At 42.2% G+C, this 19,315-nt stretch overlaps 1 protein-coding gene across 2 annotated transcripts in view; it reads right to left on the bottom strand.

Moving 5' to 3' along the window:
- Positions 1-19,315, bottom strand: part of PDXDC1 (pyridoxal dependent decarboxylase domain containing 1) — a 54,948-nt gene that overhangs the window by 35,000 nt on the left and 633 nt on the right. For both annotated transcript variants that reach the window (XR_011462630.1, XM_070362625.1), the window contains exons 2-3: positions 1,191-1,264; positions 620-685 (exon numbers count right to left, since the gene is read on the bottom strand). Coding sequence is in view for 1 of the 2 variants with exons in the window: in XM_070362625.1 (XP_070218726.1) it covers positions 620-685; positions 1,191-1,264 (140 nt within the window). In the remaining variant the exon portion in view is untranslated. The remainder of the gene's footprint in view (positions 1-619; positions 686-1,190; positions 1,265-19,315) is intronic.

The raw sequence follows: 19,315 nt of genomic DNA, 5'->3' as shown, positions 1-19,315 counted from the left end.
CAGATTTCCTTTAGCTGCCAAAAAATAAATCACTCTACTAATAAATGAGCTGATGCTTTCCTTTCATTTTCCTTTCCCTACTATATAATACAATGGTAAATCTTATCAAGTTAGAACAACTCTCACAATAAAGCTCAGTCTACCAAACAGATTGCTGGTTTCAAGGATGAAACAAGTATGATAGTTGAGTTATATTATGAGTCTGTATATGCTTCTAAGAGGTTGTGTTAAACTCTGATCGGGGAAGGGGGAGAAACAGTAGGTATAGCAGCATCACCAACCAGCCAACAGCATTTCACTTTTCTGACGTTACACTGCATAGAACTCTCAATTTGCTTTGTGTTCATTAAAATTGTAAATCAGCAATGGCAAAATCTTGGTTTAAAGAAAATGTACACCCCACATAAAGGTGCTTATCTGTTGTTTTTTTTTAAACCTTTTATTTACTACTGGAGTACAGCTGATTAACAATGTTGTGATAACTTCAGGTGGACAGCAAAGGGGCTCAGCCATACATACACATGTATCCATTCTGCCCCAAACTCCCTTCCCATAACACTGAGCAGAAGTTCCCTGTGCTAAACAGTAGGAAAAAGTGCTTCTCTTCCTTGCCACCTACCTGCCTTGCAGTGGCCCTGGAATATCCCCTGATAGGAGCTTCTTTCCATTTTCCTCCTCTGTTCTTCTAATTTAAAGGAAATAAAAAATTGTTATATTTCTAACACTGGAGCATGAACATGTGATAATGTTGCTCATAAGCTCTAGTAACTGATGTGGGATTTGAAACACACATTCCCCCACCCCCACCCCACCCCAGCCCCCCAGGCTGGGCTATAGTTTAATTTCAGGAAAAGAATACTAAAAAAAAAATAATACTTCAACCAATTTCTTGTTTACTTGACGTACTATATGACCTGAATATACAGTAAGAAGCATTTCTAGAGTCAAGTTAATATATTAAGTAAATTTTAATAGGCTGAAGTGAAAATTATAAGTCCTGCCTCTCAATTTCAAAATCCTTTAATGATAAAGCACCGTCCACTCAAGACAAACACCAATTTTAAAGTCAGCTGCAGCTAAGCATGATGTTCTGAGAGCAAGAGGCGTCTTCAACAGCAGGAAACCAGTGCCGCCAGTTTCGCAGCGGGTTGAGCACGTTTAATGGGGTCACGTCTGTTCTGCAGGCTCACCTCTGACTGTCCTCGAGCATCTTCATGGCCTCCTTCAAGTTTTTCCCCATTTCAGCTAGAGTAGGGTCTGCTATCTGGAGAAACATTTTTCAAAAGGTTAAATGTTAACAACCTTCTATTACTTCCACAACAGAGTTCATCAAGAAAAAAACTAAATTTTAAGTCCATTTTCTTCTGGATTTATGATAACATACTTGGGTTATGAAGCACATGCTTGATGTCAAAATTCCAACAGTACAAAAGTCCCAGCCCCCGGGAGGCCGCTCTTGGCACGTGCCTCTCCAAGCTTCCCTCTCCCCACGTGCGCTCCTCCACACTGCTTTTTTCCTGCTTTACAGTGAGCACGGTTCACATCAGTAGGTCCGCTTCATTCACTTTAGCGGTTACACCTTTTTGCATCTGACGGATGTATTACAGTTTAACAGTCCTGAATTAATGGACCTTTTAGGTTACTCGAGTTTTTCACTATTAGAAGAAAGTCCAGAGAAGTACGAATAGCATACTATTTGTTTTATGGCTGAAAAATGGGGCTTCCCTGGTGGCCCAGTGGTAACAACCTGCTTGCAATGCAGGAGATGTGGGATCGATCCCTGGGTTGGGAAGATCCCCTGGAGAAGGAAATGGCAACCCACGCCAGTGTTCCTGCCTGGGAAAGCCCATGGACACAGGAGCCTGGAGGGCTATAGTCCACGGGGTCGCAAGGATCGGATACTGCTCAGCGACTAAACCACCACCACCAAGCTGAAAACTAGCCCCCCAAAAGATGTTCATATCCTAATCCCTAGAACTTGTGAATGTGTCCCTTCTGTGACGAAATTTTGCAGATGTGATTCAACTGTGGTCATCCAGGCGAGCCCTAAGTGCAATAGCATGAACCAACACGAGAGAACTGGAAGGAGACCACGTGTAAACCCAGAGAGCAGGCGATGTGCTGCCAGAGCAGAGAGAGCTGAAGACGCTGCCCTTAAAGCTGGAGTGATGGTGCCACCAATAAAGGCAGGGTGGCTGACAAGCAGCAAGCTGGGACAAGAAAGCAAGGGGCACCCCAGGGCCTCTGGAGGGAGTGCGCCCCGCCATCCCTTGATGTCAGTTCAACGACAATGATTTCAAACTCTGGCCTCCAGAACTGAAAGAGGATACATTTCTGTTGTTCCCAGCTACCTAGTTTGTATTAACAGGTTACAGCAATCACATGAAACGCCTACCTTCAAGAATTTGCAAGTGCTTCTAAAACCTCCGGACACTTACACAAACTCGTAATAGTGACGCCTCCAAAGAATTTACCATTCATACCCTTTTGGATTTTAGTACCAAGTGTACATCTACCTCCCATCCAAAACATAGATGGAACTAAATTTTTTAAATTCTCACAGAATTAAAACATTCACTCTTTCTTCTTACATCTCCGTAACAATTTTTAGGGAGACAGCCTTGTTGCCATGAATCTCTATGTAGTATGAGTTGAGTTATAAACAATTACAGAAGCTCTCTTTTGTTCCCCTCTTAATCAAGTGTACTTCAAGTGTATTTATCTGCATTTTCTTCCTATTGTCTACTGTACCTAGTAATACTTCATCTTACGTAGATGTGCAACGAGTATTACCTTCAGTATTGCATTACCTCCTCAAAATTGTGTTCTTTTTCTTAAAGAAATGCTACTGTTTACCAGTGTGAGAATACCAGGGTGGGTAGTCATTCCCTTCTCCAGGGGTTTTTTCCAACCCACGGATCAAACCTGCGTCTCTCACATTGCAGGCGGATTCCTTACCATCTGAGGCACCAGGGAAGCCCCAGTATAAGTATCAGAAAATGTTAAATCAAGAAGGGACCTTAGGGGTCTAGTCTAGGAATCGCCAACCTGCATTCTTTTGAGCCTTAAGACTCTTGGGAAGAACTTTAGGGAGAAGGGGCTCGGCAGCCACCTGGAGCTTCCAGCTCTGCTCCCCTTTAAGGAGATCAGCTCTGCTCCCCTTTAAGGAGATAGCTCTGTTCTTAACAACAGGGTTTTGAGTCAAGTTTTCAAAAAAGGAAAAGTATAGCATGAAAGCCTCTGTTTCCAGTCTAACATTTTAATTACTTATAAAACTTACTTGTTTTTGCCTGCACTGCACGGCAAGTGGGATCTTAGTTCCCTAACCAAGGACGGAACCAGTGCCCCCTGCAGTGGACGTGCAGAGTCCTAACTACCGGAGCGCCAGGCCAGGGAAGTCCTGGTGTCACATCTCAGAGAGGAAACTAAGACTTAGAGAGGACAGTGACTTGCCTAGGCTCATGGAACTAATAAAGACGGAGAGCTGCCAGAACCCTGGTTTCCTGATCTGTTTCTGCCTCTATTACATCACACTGATTCTACAACAGGTTAGAAAAGAATCACATAGCCACATCTGACCTGATTTTTACAAAAGATAGAAAAAGCACTTAAAAACAAAAGGCATTTCCAATAAAAATCACAATTTAAATGTAACCACAAGGTAGGTGACAGAGCAATCTAAAAGGGTCTCCTTGTTCTTCCTTAACAAGTCTGAGTAGGAGGAGGAACAAGATAATGGTCAAGAGAAGTGATCTTGCTCCCCGGTCTGCTGGTCAAGGTCCTTACCACCCACATCTCCTGTGACACTCCAATCTTTGAGCATCTGGCCAAACGCAAAGACAAACAGTTTTCTTGATCAATTACTCTTCCCTGTTTCATGCTTATAACATCTGTCCTGTCTGAAATGTCCCTGTGCCTTTTATCTACCACTGCTGCTGCTAAGTCATTTCAGGCGTGTCCAACTCTGTGTGACCCCACAGACGGCAGCCCAAAAGGCTCCCCCATCCCTGGGATTCTCCAGGCAAGAACACTGGAGTGGGTTGCCATTTCCTTCTCTAATGCATGAAAGTGAAAAGTGAAAGTGAAGTCGCTCAGCCGTGTCCGACTCTTAGCCACCCCATGGACTGCAGCCTACCAGGATCCTCCGTCCATGGGATTTTCCAGGCAAGAGTATTGGAGTGGGGTGCCATTGCCCAATAACCACCTGTTAAATCAGGATCCACCACTTTCAAGAAACCCTTATGGATAAAATCACTTTCAGTTTTTCACATCCCCTCTAATGATATCGATACCATTTTTTCCTAAATCAAACATCTGGACTCACTGCCTGACAAATGACTGTACTAATATTTATGGGGACAGCAGGTTGGAAGGCTTGAACCCGAGGCCATTCTAATATGTAACTGCCCAATTTCTCACATCCCTCACTGTGCACTGTGTTCCAGGTGGTCTTCCCAGCACAGGTATTCTCAGCCATTCAGACTCCCACTGATTTTGCCTTCTCTTATAGGCCTCAAGGGCTTCCCTGGTGGCTCATTGGTAAAGAATCTGTCTGCAAGGCAGGAGATGCAGATTTTATCCTAGGGTCAGGAAGATCCCTCAGAGAAGGAAATGGCAACCCACTCCAGTATTCTTGCCTGGAGAATCCCATGGATAGAGGAGCCTGGAGGGCTAAAGTCCATGAGGTCGTAAGAGTCAGACACAACTGAGTAGCTAAACAACAATAGGCCTAAAATGTCTAAAGTCAGCCTGGGTCTTGGATTGCCATATTGCCTCTGAAACCCCTCAGGAAGGCACAGCATACTGGATATCAACATATTGGCTCTAAGTTCAACACAGCTAACTTTTCCTATAAGATTGAACAGATTTTTCAGTTAAGAATAGACAAAGTAGTTGACTTAAGAAGCTGCTTCATATGATAATACTTATTTTTAAACACCAGAGTCACATGTGATGATAAGACACTGACACTAAAAGAGGCAGGAGGGAAGTGCAGCTTCATATTTCCCCATCTGGGTCTCTCTCTCAAGAGCACACACTCATTGAGTGGAAAGGCTGACATTTAAATTGTTCTTGCTCCTACTCTCTTTTAGGGAGTGAAGTGGGGGCAGGGGGTGGGGTAGCAGATGGGTAAGGAAAATAGCACGTTTAGTTAAATGTGAATAGAATGTGACTCCAATGCTATAGACCCGCATGGGCTTGTTCTGTTAAGAGGATAATCCAAAATTTTAAATGTTACCCAGCTGCAGGATATCAGGCCTTAAGTCAAAGAATGCTCTAAGAAAAATATTTATCAATTGGTTACTCAAAACTAAAAGCCATGCCTCCATACACTTCTACTGAGGACAGTGACTACTTTCTTCTTCACATTTCCCAACCTCAATACCTGTTACAGGGCCAGACAAAGGACTTGTGTGATAAATGTTAATAAACAATAGCAGGGCAACAGCCAGACACAAACCAAAATGAGTGAAGAATTAAGTTGAATAAAGATGCCCATCATTCAGTATTTAGAAGAAGAATGTTTTACACTATTCAGGGAAGAAAAAAATAGTATTCTATGCCAAGTTCCTGGGAAAATGTCATATTTTTCAACCCTTAGCACCTAACACAGGGTCTGGCGCAGAAAAAGGACTCAATGAGACTTGTGATCCTTAATTTACTGAGATCCCTCATTACTAACACTTACTGAATTGCTCTCTATATTCCAGGCATCATCTAATTAACACCTTTATATACACTGTTGTTGTTTATTCGCTAAGTCAGTTTGACTGTGACCCAATGAACTGCAGCATGCCAGGCTTTTGTGTACTTCACTGTCTCCCAGAGTTTGCTTAAACTCATGTCCATTGAGTCGGTGATGTCATCCAACCATCTCATCCTCTGTTGTCCCCCTTTTCCTCCTGACCTCAGTCTTTCCCAGCATCAGGGTCTTTTCCAATGAGTCAGCTCTTCGCATCAGGTGGCCAAAGTATTGGAGCTTCAGCATCAGTCCTCCCAATGAATATTCAGAGTTGATTTCCTTTAGGATTGACTAGTTTGATATCCTTGCTGTCCAAGGGACTCTCAAGAGTCTTCTCCAACACCACAGTTCAGAAGCGTCAATTCTTCAGCACTCAGTCTTCTTTATGGTCCACATATGGTCCTGACATCCATATATGACTATTAGGAAAACCATTTATCATTGACTATACGGACCTTCATTAGCAAAGGGATGTCTCTGCTTTTCAATATGCTGTCTAGGTTTGTCATAGCTTTCCTTCCAAGGAGCAAGCATCTTTTAATTTCATGGCTAAAGTTATCATATGCAGTGATTTTGGAGCCCAAGAAATTAAAATCTGTCACTGCTTCCATTTCTTCTCCATTGATTTGCCATGAAGTGATTACATACATTACTCCCTAGCAAACTCAAAGTTACAGAGTTAGCAGGCTTCAGAGCCAGAATTTAAAACAAGGTCCGAGGATTTCCCTGGCACTCCCGTGGTTAAGACTCCAAGCTTCCGATGCAGGAGATGCAGATTTGATCCCTGGTCAGAGAACTAAGATCCCACATGCCTTGAGGTGTGGCCAAAAAAAAATTTTTTTTTAATAAAACAAGGTCTGAATTACTCTAGAACCAGTGCTCTTAACCACTAGGCAATACTGCCCCTCAATTTCATCAAATAAGAAAACAAAGCAACTTACACTTCGAAAAAGCTCTTGTCTCAAAATCATAATTAGAGTTAAGTAAGGTCTCATTTTAAACGTAATCCTTGTTTGATTGATGTTTTCACCTAGATAAATGTTAGTTTATCAGAAGACTCTCCCTATGGGCCAAAATCACTACAGATGGTGACTGCAGCCATGAAATTAAAAGACGCTTACTCCTTGGAAGGAAAGTTATGACCAACCTAGATAGCATATTCAAAAGCAGAGACATTACTTTGCCAACAAAGGTCCATCTAGTCAAGGCTATGGTTTTTCCTGTGGTCATGTATGGATGTGAGAGTTGGACTGTGAAGAAGGCTGAGCGCCAAAGAATTGATGCTTTTGAACTGTGGTGTTGGAGAAGACTCTTGAGAGTCCCTTGGACTGCAAGGAGGTCCAACCAGTCTATTCTGAAGGAGATCAGCCCTGGGATTTCTTTGGAAGGAATGATGCTAAAGCTGAAACTCCAGTACTTTGGCCACCTCATGCGAAGAGTTGACTCATTGGAAAAGACTGATGCTGGGAGGGATTGGGGGCAGGAGGAGAAGGGGACGACAGAGGATGAGATGGCTGGATGGCATCACTGACTCTATGGACGTGAGTATGAGTGAACTCCGGGAGCTGGTGATGGAGAGGGAGGCCTGGCGTGCTGCGATTCACGGGGTTGCAAAGAGTCGGACACGACTGAGCGACTGATCTGATCTGATGGGTAAAATTTCTGATCTACAACAGCCTCAACTAGATAATCATAAACTTATTACCCAAACCAGAGCATATTTAAGAGTCAAGGCAGTACTATTAATAATTAAGCCAGGACAGCAGGTACAAACTGGGACAGTCCTGGGCAAACCAGGATGTAGAGTTACCCCAGCCTTCACTACACTGTTTACTTCCCATCTTAAATCAGTATTCCACCTAGTGAAGGCCAGGCCAATGTTTGCAGTGCTGGCTGTTCATGAGTTACAAGGTAAAACCAAAGACAACAGATAATTCAAAAGCAGTGCACTGCAGTGCAGGTACTGCCCATGGCACTCTTCTCAATGCTCAGGATCGCACAGTATTGTTACGAGACATCTTTTCCTACCTATAAACAATATATTTTCCCTCATTTAAATCTTGAGTACAGGGGCCTGATTAAAAATTGGGGGCCAACTAGAAACAATTCCTGAAAAAAGGCCCTTTTATTAACAAAAAAAGCAACAGAGTCTAACCATCCCTTTTTTTTTAACACAAAGGGGCTGCTTCCTCCAAAAGTTTATTACATAGATGAACTTACTGGACAAGATAGGGATATCTTTGTCTCTAAGACAGAGTTCAGGATGAAGGAGGTTAGTAGGCAAGAAGACACTTGAGGTTTTTTAGACTCCTTATTGTTGCTGTTCAGTCGCTCAGTCATGTCCAACTTTTTTCGACCCCATGGACTGCAGCACGCCAGGCTTCCCTGTCCTTCACTCTCTCAAACTCATGACCATCAAATCAGTGATGCCAGCCAACCATCTCATCCTCCATCATCCCCTTCTCTTCCTGCCTTCAATCTTATCCAACCATCAGGGTTTTTTCCAATGAGTCAGCTCTTCACATCAGGTGGCCAAATTATTGGAGCTTCAGCATCAGTACTTCCAAAGAATATTCAGGGTTGATTTCCCTTAGGCTTGACTGGTTTATCTCCTTGATGTCCAAGGGACTCTCAAGAGTCTTAGGGTGGCAGTGGTGGTTCAGTTGCTAAGTAGTGTCCAACTCTTGCGACCCCACAGACTATAGCCTGCCAGGCTCCTCTGTCCATGGGGATTCTCCAGGCAAGAATACTGGAGTGGGTTGCCATTTCCTTCTCCAGGGCAAGAGTCTTATACAGCACCACAATTCAAAAGAACCAGTTCTTTGGGGCTCAGCTTTCTTTACAGTCCAACTCTCATATCCATACATGAAAGTGAAAGTGAAGTCTCAGTCGTGTCCAACTCTTTGCAACTCCATGGACTATCTAATCATCCGTTTTGCAGTCAGTTGGCGTTTAGTCTGCTTCCTTTCCATCATCTTTTCTGCCGTCTTGAAGCAAGCCAACCCAGGCTGAACATGAATGTGGTGTTTCAAGATGCTTTTCTAGGGAAGGGCCCTGCAGCCAACACGCACTTCTGTGTTGGATTCCTAGGGTCTCCACTCAACTGGTGTCCTTCAGCCCTCAAGAGGCTTGAAGCAATTATACTGTTTAAAAAAGGAGCCCAAATGTGCAACAAAGCATATACAGAGTGTGTATATCCACTGGTTCACTTTCTAATTACAAAACCACCACATGTACACTACTGAAAATTCAAAATCCGTTATTAAACTGTTACCCATTAGACTGCAAATTGTAAATTATATTTCAGCTACGGCTGATTCTGTGTAATGAAGTGGATTCCATATTTTTGCTTCAATTATGTCTAACAGAGATGCATGGCATGGCTTAATGCAATTTCAAAGCTCCTAAGGAGAACCATTTAATTGCTCATATGGTAACTGTCAGAGAACCAGACAGCTCATTTTATAAAACAAGCCCTGCCATTCATTCTTTTATAAGCATTTTTTAACAATGACTTTTATACTGGTGGATTTCCATCACTTTCAGTGTGGGATATTAAAATAGTCTGCCACTATCAAAAGAAGAAATAGTATATATGTAATGTTAAAATATCACTAAAATTCTCACAACTTAAATGTTAGAGGAAAAAAAATTGAAAGTCAAATGCAAGATAAAATAGTAAAGGAGGTCTGGAAGTAACTCTCAACTTTTCAAAGTTGTAGTAAACTAAATTTATTTGGAAGATAAATTATTTGAATTAACAGGGAAAAAAATACTTATTTTTGCCTCTGGCTAGAATTATATCAACTCAGTTATGAGGTAATACTCCTATTATTTGGAATATGTTATATTTATCATTTTATTCTATTTCATTTTTCTGAAAAACTGCTGGTCATGATCTGCTAAATTGATCTGACATCTCATATATAGGATGTAACCTGCAGTTTAGGGGATGGGGACTCACACCATTTTAATGGATGTCACTGAAAATTCATATCCGGTAATTAGTAACAGAATAAACAATCATTTGTTAATAGACAAATTTTATTAACTAAGAAGTTGTTTGTAATAACCTTTCAAAAATGGACACTACAGCAGAAGAAGAAGAAAATCCCAGGGCCAAAGATTTGGGAACCACTGCTCTCCAGGGCTTCCCTGATGGCTCAGAAGTTAAAGAACCTGCCTGCAATGTGGGAGACATGGGTTCGATCCCTGGGTTGGGAAGATCCACTGGAGGAGGGCATGGCAACCTACTCCAGTATTATTGCCTGGAGAATCCCCATGGACAGAGGAGCCTGGTGGGCTACAGTCCATGGAGTTGCAAAGAGTCAGACATGACTGAGCAACTAAGCACAGCACAGCTCTACATAAAATTTTTTCAGCTTTCAAGGTGCTTAATTGAGCCCTTGAACATATTTTGTTCAATTAAGCCAGCCCACCAAAGTGTGACCCAAAATTATATTATTCATTTTCACATGAAGGACAGAAATAAAGGACAGAAACGATATGGACTTAACAGAAGCAGAAGAATACACAGAAGAACTGTACAAAGATCTTAATGACCCAGATAACCATGATGGTGTGATCACTCACCTAGAGCCAGATATCCTGGCGTCCGAAGTCAAGTGGGCCTTAGAAAGCATCACTACGAACAAAGCTAGTGGAGGTGACGGAATTCCAGCTGAGCTATTTCAAATCCTAAAAGATGATGCTGTGAAAGTGCTGCACTCAATATGCCAGCAAATTTGGAAAACTCAGTAATGGCCACAGGGCTTAAATGTCAGTTTTCATTCCAATCCCAAAGAAAAGCAATGTCAAAGAATGTTCAAACTACTGCACAACTGCACTCATCTCACATGCTAACAAAGTAATGCTCAAAATTCTCCAAGCCAGGCTTCAACAGTATGTGAACCATGAACTTCCAGATGTTCAAGCTGGATTTAGAAAGGCAGAGGAACCAGAGATCAAATTGCCAACATCTGCTGGATCACTGAAAAAGTGAGACAGTTCCAGAAAAACATCTATTCTGCCTTATTGACTATGCCAAAGACTTTGACTGTGTGGATCACAACAAACTGTGGAAAATTCTGAAAGAGATGGGAATACCAGATCACCTGACCTGCCTCCTGAGAAATCCGTATGCAAGTCAGGAAGCAACAGTTAGAACTGGACATGGAACAACAGACTGGTTCCAAATCAGGAAAGGAGTACGTCAAGGCTGTATATCGTCACCCTGTTTATTTAACTTATATGCAGAGTACATCATGCGAAATGCCAGGCTGGATGAGGCACAAGCTGGAATCAAGATTTCCAGGAGAAATATCAATAACCTCAGATATGCAGATGACACCACCATTATGGCAGAAAGCAAAGAAGTAAAGAGCCTCTAAATGAAAGTGAAAAAGAGTGAAAAAGTTGGCTTAAAACTCAACATTCAGAAAAGTAAGGTCATGACATGCGGTCCCATCACTTCATGGCAAACAGATGGGGAAACAGTGGAAACAGTGACAGACTTTATTTTCTTGGGTTCCAAAATCACTGCAGATGGTTGACTGCAGCCATGAAATTAAAAGATGCCTGCTCCTTGGAAGAAACACTATGACCAATCTAGATGGCATATTAAAAAGCAGAGACATTACTTTGCCGACAAAGGTCCACCTAGTCAAAGTTATGGTTTTTCCTGTAGTCATGTTTGGACTGTAAAGAAGGCTGGGTGCCGAAGAATTGATGCTTTTGAACTGTGGTGTTGGAGGAGACTCTTGAGAGTCTCTTGGACTGCAAGGAGATCCAACCAGTCCATCCTAAAGGAAATTAGTCCTGAATATTCATTGGAAGGACTGATGCTCAAGCTGAAACTCCAATACTTTGTCCACCTGATGTGAAGAACTGACTCATTTGAAAAGACGCTGATGCTGGGAAAGACTGAAGGCAGGAGGAAAAGGGGATGACAGAAGATAAGATAGGTGGATGGCATCACCAACTCAATGGACATAATGAGTAAGCTCCGGGAGCTGGTGATGGACAGGGTGGCCTGGCGTGCTGCAGTCCATGGGGTTGCAAAACTCAGACATGACTGCATGACTGAACTGAACTGATGTGACTATACACAACTGCCAAAACTCAAACTGTGTGTTTTTAGTGCATATAAATTGTTCCTTAATTTTTAAAAAAGGAGGGCAAATTGATTGAGTTGACTGAAAAGAAATATTCAGCAAATAACAATACAAGTGGTGACAAAGTTCACAAACGGTATATGAATAATGGCTATTTTATAAATGCAGACCTAAACCTTCAACATTTGCATTAGACACTTTAGTGACTTTTTTAAGTCACTACACAGACATTACCACAACATCGTAAGTCAAGCGTGGTGGTGGTGGTGTAGTCCCTCAGTCATGTCCAACTCTTGCAATCCCACGGACTGTAGCCTGCCAGGCTCCTCTGTCCATGAAATTCTCCAGGCAAGAATACTGGAGTGGATACTCAATCTCTTCTCCAGGGGATCTTCTTGACCCAGGGATCAAACCTGGGTCTTGTGCATTGCAGGCTGATTCTTTACTGCTGAGCCACCAGGGAAACCCAAATCTACTACAATTAAAAACAAACAAACAAAACACTACCTTTCTTCACTACTCTTCCTCAAGGCAGTCAGATAAAGCTCTGAATTAATGTTTTTAACATTCCACCTACTCTTCAGCTTTCCACAGCTTTCTAAGCAGGTTTAATCCTGGATAGTGATAATCATGCAAGTATCAACCCTCCAAACACCATACATTTTCCTCCCAGGTGAAAACATAAGAGATAAACATAAAGAATGCCTGCTGTCTAGCACTAAACAAGTACCCCAAATACTACACATCTCTGAGAAGCAGAGTTTCTCAGCAGCAGCAGCTGCTCCACAAACACAGCTGTTCCTTACGGGTTAACCATGAGGGATGACAGGGACCCTCTAAGAGGACAGAGCCCCTTGCAAACCTGACTTTCTCACTGGGGCCTCAGTTTCTACCTTTCTAAATACTTTTATGTAGTGCCAACAGAAAAGAATTTAATTAAGAACCAGGTACTTTCATCTGTTTGTCTTTTAAAAATTGGACACTCTTGGAAAATCTTTTCTTTTTAACTATCATAGACTCTATGCGTGAGTGTGTGAGAACATGAAGACATCCTGTACTTACTGGCTCATTAAGCAAAATATTTTAGTTGAAAAGGGATATACAAATGTTGCATAAGGTGTTAGTATGTAACCTTACAAATCTCTCAAGAAAAGAGGCAGAAAAGAACAGATAGAAAAAAGAAGGGGGCAAAAATACACAAATAAGGGAAAAAATCTGGTATCAGTAGGGATGAAACACAGTGACACCAGATCAAATCTGGCAACAGATGTATGCACGAGGAAAAAGGGCCATCAATTCACTGCCATAAGATACATGCTGGGCAGGCTTCCCTGGTGGTTCAATAGTAAAGAATCTCCCAGCTAATGCAGAAGACACCAGTTCGATTCCTGGTCTGGGAAGATCCCACATGCCACAGAGCAACTAAGCCCGTGAGCCACTGCTGAAGCCTGTGCACCAAGGGCCTGTGCTCTGCAACAACAGAAGCCACAGAGGTAAGAAGCCCGCACAGTACAGCTAGAGAGCAGCCCCCTATCGGCGCAACTAGAGAAAAGCCCGCTCAGCAAGAAGACCCAGCACAGCCAAAAATAAATACATAACTAAATTAAAAAAAATTTTTTTTAAGATACATGCTGGGAAGACCAGGGATCCAAAAATTTCAAAAACTGTATTCCATGAGACTACTACTTCCGGAGAATCAATTCACTTAGATATTTTATCATGAGTGCCAATAACTACAAGGAAGGAAAAATACCACAACAAGCAAGCTCTAGTTCTAAAAAGTTTACTAGTTTATTTGGAATCACATAGAATCACATACTTAACTCTAGAACAAAAAAGAAAACCACCTGAAGAAAAGCATGCTACAGTCACCCGAAAAAATAAGTCACTGAGACATGCTTCTTTAAGAAGGTGTTTCCTAGGACTTGGTGGGGGGATCACTTCAGAAAGATAAAGATATCCATTGCCCTTATCAATACAATTACTTCCAAAACTGAATTGGAATTATGCAGATTTATTGTCAACCTTATCTTAATAAGAATTCTCAGGAAAGGAAACCATCAATTCTTAAAACCTCTATGTATCTTTAGGCCTTTACTGAGTAAAACTGTGACTCTGTTTATCTGCTAATATTCAGCTATTTCCAGGGGCCAAAACCAGCAGTTTCATAGGACTCCACCCAATACCATGCCTAATCTAATAAGCAATTCAGTCTCACTAGGTCATGGAAAGCCTTAGAGCAGCAACATGTTCAGTGTCACTGAGTTGCACCTTCAAATTGAAGGGTTTAGCTTGCTGTTTCTACTTTTTATGCATATAGCAAAAAGATCTTAGAAAAGTTTACTGCCCCTCAGTCATTTGAAACTCAATGCCTTTTCCACAGGCATTAGAAAACATTTTTTAAAAAGTAGATAGGGCCCCAGGCTGGACTCAAGAACTATCTAACATTAAGGCAGCTAAACACTTAACATTTGCCACAGAGGAAACAACAAAAACAAAAACTACTGTGACAGTAACAGAAATTAAACAAATATTAAACTCAGAATAATTTTACAGCCCTTAAATATTGTTTGGAGAGAATGCATTTGATTTTAGCTAGATAAATTTCTGAAAGGAAGTTCTGGATATTTTCAATGTGATTGGAGGCATATAAATAATATATATATATATATATATATCTTTCAATATCTGATTTAACTTCAAGAGACAAAATGGCTTCTTTTCTCTTAATTTATATTCTACCAGCACTAACATCGGGAGCATCCCTGGTAAAGAATCTGCCTGCAAAGCAGGAGACCCGGGTTCAATCCCTGGGTAAGGAAGATCCCCTGGAGAAGGGAATGGCAACCCACTCCAGTATTCTTGCCTGGAGAATCCCATGGACAGAGTCTGCCAGACTACAGTCTGTGGGACTGCAAACAGTCAGACACAACTGAGTGACTAACACACACTTAAGCAGTAACATTAGGCACAAATATAAAGCAAAAAAATGCATTATATTTACATTTAGAACAAACCTAGAAAAGTCGTGATTCTGAACTAAGTATTCTACCTAAAGAATCTCTTCCATATAAACTTTCCGGCCACTCACTCAGTGCCCTTTGTTTCTTAATTCCTGTGCTTCTTTTCATCCCTCTTCGCTATACAAAGTGCTTCCCTGATAAATCAGTTGGTAAAGAATCCACCTGCAACGCAGGAGACCCCAGTTTGATTTCTGGGTCAGGAAGATCCCCCGGAGAAGAGATAGGCTACCCACCCCAGGATTCTTGGGCTTCCCTTGTGGCTCAGCTGGTAAAGAATCTGCCTGCAATGCAGGATACCTGGGTTCGATCCCTGGGTTGGGAAGATCCCCTGGAGGAGGGAAAGGCTACCCACTCCAGTATTCTGGCATGGAGAATTCCATGGACTGTATAGTCCATGGGGTCACAAAGAGTCAGACATGACTGAGCAAACTTTGACTTGCTATACAAGGCTTTGCCTAAACTTGTATGCCCCTTACTGTAACCTCTTCCAGAGATCATATCTTATGCATCTTGTGTCTCTTTCTGAACTCAGCAAAGGGCTTTGACTGTAGATGACCAGCAATAAAAAACCTGAAGTCAAAGTAGGTTTCTGCTCTGGGTGAAAACAGACGACATTAAGCTCAAGCAACTGCTATCTATAATTATAACTCAAAATCCTAGATAAGGTGGAATACCCAGGCCTGGGGACCATCAATAGCTCTACTGCTAACTATTGCACATCTTGAATAAATTGCATCTGAAATCTTGAATAAGCCAACAACCACAGATGTCACAAATGTTTAGGATCAGGAACTTTGCACCATGTTTCCCTGATACCCAGAACTTAATAATCATTTACTGCCCTAGGCACCATGCACCTACATGCAAAACCCTCCATCACAATAATGCAGAGGTCAGCTTTAAATGAACATTATAGGTGATCATCTCCTCACGGAAGTCTTCCTTTTCTCTGTAAGAGTGGGATCCACAAAGGCATATCACAGAAACTGCTCATTTCAAGTTTGGGTCACGGGGGGCTCTTTCTGTGAGCATTTAAGTAAAGAGCAGGGATAAAAATTCCGATAGTTCTTATCAGTAATGATCAGCAATGTTCCCACCATGCAGCTCCTGCTGCTCCTCATAAACAGTGCAGCGGGAACAGAATTTTCCACAATCAAGTCCAAGGGGTAGAGGGCACTTAGCTCTGGATGAGCACAACGATAAAAAATGGGCTTGGTAGTAATTATTTAGGTTAGAAACAGGCTCCAAGTTGCCTCTCTTAGAACCAAGAGTTAGATATACAATAAATAAATTGGCCCCACTCTACCCCACTGTCCAACAGAACTTTTCTGTGGCGATGGAAATGTGCTATTGTCTGGGCTGCGCTACAAACCACGTTGTGACTGCTCAACGCTTGAAATGTGGCTCGTGTGACTGAGGAACTGAATTTTAAACTTACTCAATTTTAATTAATTAGATTTAAATTTAAATAGCCAAATATGGACGGTGCAGCTCTAGATTCTCTAAGTCAGTGATTCTCAACCAGAGGGGATCTCTCACCCGCAGGGGACAACTGCCTCAATTTGAGATGTTTTTGGTTGTCACACTGCGGGGGAGGAGATGCTCCTGGCATCGAGCGGGTGGAGGCCAGGAATGCAGCTGAACATCCTACAGTGCACAGGATGGCCCCCACGGTGGACAGTGACCCAGCCCAACGTCGGGGTGTCGAGGAGGAGACGTCTGCTCTAAGTTTACTCAAGGCTGGAACTAAAGTAAATGCAAAACAAACTGCAATACACCTTGTCTAAACATAATACCCAGGAAGAATGAGATTTTTTTCCCAAGCAACAGGCAAAGGTCTGGGCTGTTCTACAAGTTTAAAGTAGCAGGTTTTTACCAACAGGTGTATGTAGGTGTGCTGAATACCTCATTAAGATCTTCAGCATCAGTGTTATTACTTCCTGTGCCATTTTTTAAACTTAGATCAACATTTTACTTAAACATAAGTAAACACGGTGACACTCGCTCCTTATGAGTTCGACATACAGTATTGACGGTTTGAGGCTCCTGCTCTTCTAGCTTGAATTTCTTGCCCCTTGAATTACACTGGGCTTCCCTTGTGGCTCAGCTGGTAAAGAATCCGCCTGCAATGCGGGAGAACTGGGTTTGATCCTGGGTTGGGAAGATCCCCTGGAGAACGGAAACGCTACCCACTCCAGTATTCTGGCCTGGAGAATTCCATGGACTGTACAGTCCATGGGGTCGCAAAGAGTTGGACACGACTAAGCGGCTTTCACTTTCACTTTAATTACCCTATCTCTAGTTTTTCCGGACATCGATAATTTCGAATACAAAAAGACAACTGATATATTGTGAAAGAAAAATCAAGGCAAGGAAAAGGCTCTGTCATCACAGGTTTGCAGTCTGAATATTACTTAAAGAAAAAGCAAGGGTACAAAATTACATTTGGACCAAAGGAAATGTACTGAGTGATCCCATTAAACAATGATAGCACAGTACAGTGTACAGTGAGAGAGATTACTTGAAATTTTAGAGGATGGGTATTAAATAACATTGTGGTTTCTGTAGCTAGTATTAATTATGCAGGGATCAGTTTAAAGGGGATCATTCAGAACTGCTCAAAAAGTTATTAAATTTACACATACTAGCAATGTAGAATTTAACACAGAATCCTCTGTTCCTCAAAGAAACCAGAATAATGTGCACAATGCAATGTTTTACTTTGATGCAAACTATTTTTCAGAACACAAAATCCTCAACATTCATATTACAGCAATGCTTTTTCTTTTCTGCCCACTTAGCACCAAGAGAAATTGTTCATTACAAGGAAAGCCCTCTATCGTTTCAAGGAATATAAAAATAAGACACAGTACTAGTTCTGAAAAACTTACATTCAGAATTTCCACACTGGCCAAAGGCAGAGACTTCCAGCCCACACATTCTGAATTCCTAAAAGATCACTGTTTAATTGTTGTGAATGTGCCAGGCTTAAGAGTGTCGGAGTTTAAGCCTGTCGGAGTTTCAGTACCTCTTCAGATATTCATTTGAAGAGTTTAGATCTTTTATCATCATTTAACACTTAGGGAGCAAACACTGCAATAAACTGATCAAATACCAAAAGAGTAGTACGTAAAGCAGGATTCCAACTCACTCTTTCCTAGATTTGCCTGTAATGAACTAATCCTGGAGGAAAACACTCCAGTTCTTTCGGTTTCTAACTGAAATGACACAAAGCTGCTCCCATCTTCTTTATGAAACTGGAAAGGAAACAACACTGAGGGGACACTGTTAGCATCATTTGGTATTCAACCACTGGCGTTTGTATTCAACTACTGGTCCACATACGCTGTAGACCCGGGGTTCTCGGTCTCGGCACTACTGATGGTCTCTGGCATGGTGTCTGTCCGGAGCAATGTCACATGTTAGCGGATTCCCTGGCCTCTACTCACTAGGAACCAGCAGCCCCTCCCTAATTCCTGGTTGTGACAACCAAAGTATGTACCCAAACGTTGACCAAATATCCCCCCGGGTGGGGAAAACTGCCTGGTGGTTGAGAAACACTGATTTAGACTGAAAACTCCAAAAAAGACACTGTTCATCAAAAGCCTGGGAAGACTTTGTTCCTAGCCAGAAACATTCACCACAGAGGCAGTGGAAGAAAAACATATTATCTTTGCCCTTTCTTGATTCCTTCCACCCAATTTATGAGAAATAACCAACGTGTAGGGTAAATCACAGTGGGCACGTGAAGACCTCTGGCTCAACTTGTAGTTAACTCCCTTCAACTCGACAGTGACAAGTGAACAAATCTACAGCAGCTGCTGCATTGAAAAAAATGACCAAATACTTGCCAGTTCAAAATTAAAATAAAGCAGTCTTAAAACACTACATCGCCCCTGAACCCCACATAACTGAAAAACCCGGTCAGGACAAGCAGACTCCCAAGCTTAGTAGACAGAAGGACTTCGGAGGCGGGGAGAAAGTCAAGGTCTGAAGGTAGGGATCCGTGAAGAAACCCAAGCTCTGGTTCTCGTTTACCCGCCCTAAATCCGGGACAATTAGAATCCATTTCACATGCCAGAGCGGTCAGCCAGGTACACCACGCTGCTGTTCTCCCAAGAGGAGACCAAAGGAAAACGCTCCTTCCAGTGGTTTTCCGACTGACCCCAGGGTCTCCCTTGGCCACAAAAAGGGGGAACCAGAAAGTTGCGCGGCAGCAGCATCGCCCCAAACGAAATTCACCATCTGCAGAAGCCCCACCTCTTTCTAGACCTCAGGGGTCTTTAAACTACTGCACCAGAATCACGTGGGGACCTTGTTTAACCCACAAATCCCAGTCCCGCCCCCCTGAGGTTCGGACTTCGGGGCTGAAAATCTGGATTTTTTTTTTTCTTAACCAAGGGCCCCAGGTGACTCCAAGGCACGCTAAAGAAGGC

Source organism: Bos mutus, chromosome 25 (assembly GCF_027580195.1).
Source record: "Bos mutus isolate GX-2022 chromosome 25, NWIPB_WYAK_1.1, whole genome shotgun sequence".
NCBI lineage: Eukaryota > Metazoa > Chordata > Mammalia > Artiodactyla > Bovidae > Bos > Bos mutus.
This window is presented reverse-complemented; position numbering and strand designations above follow the sequence as displayed.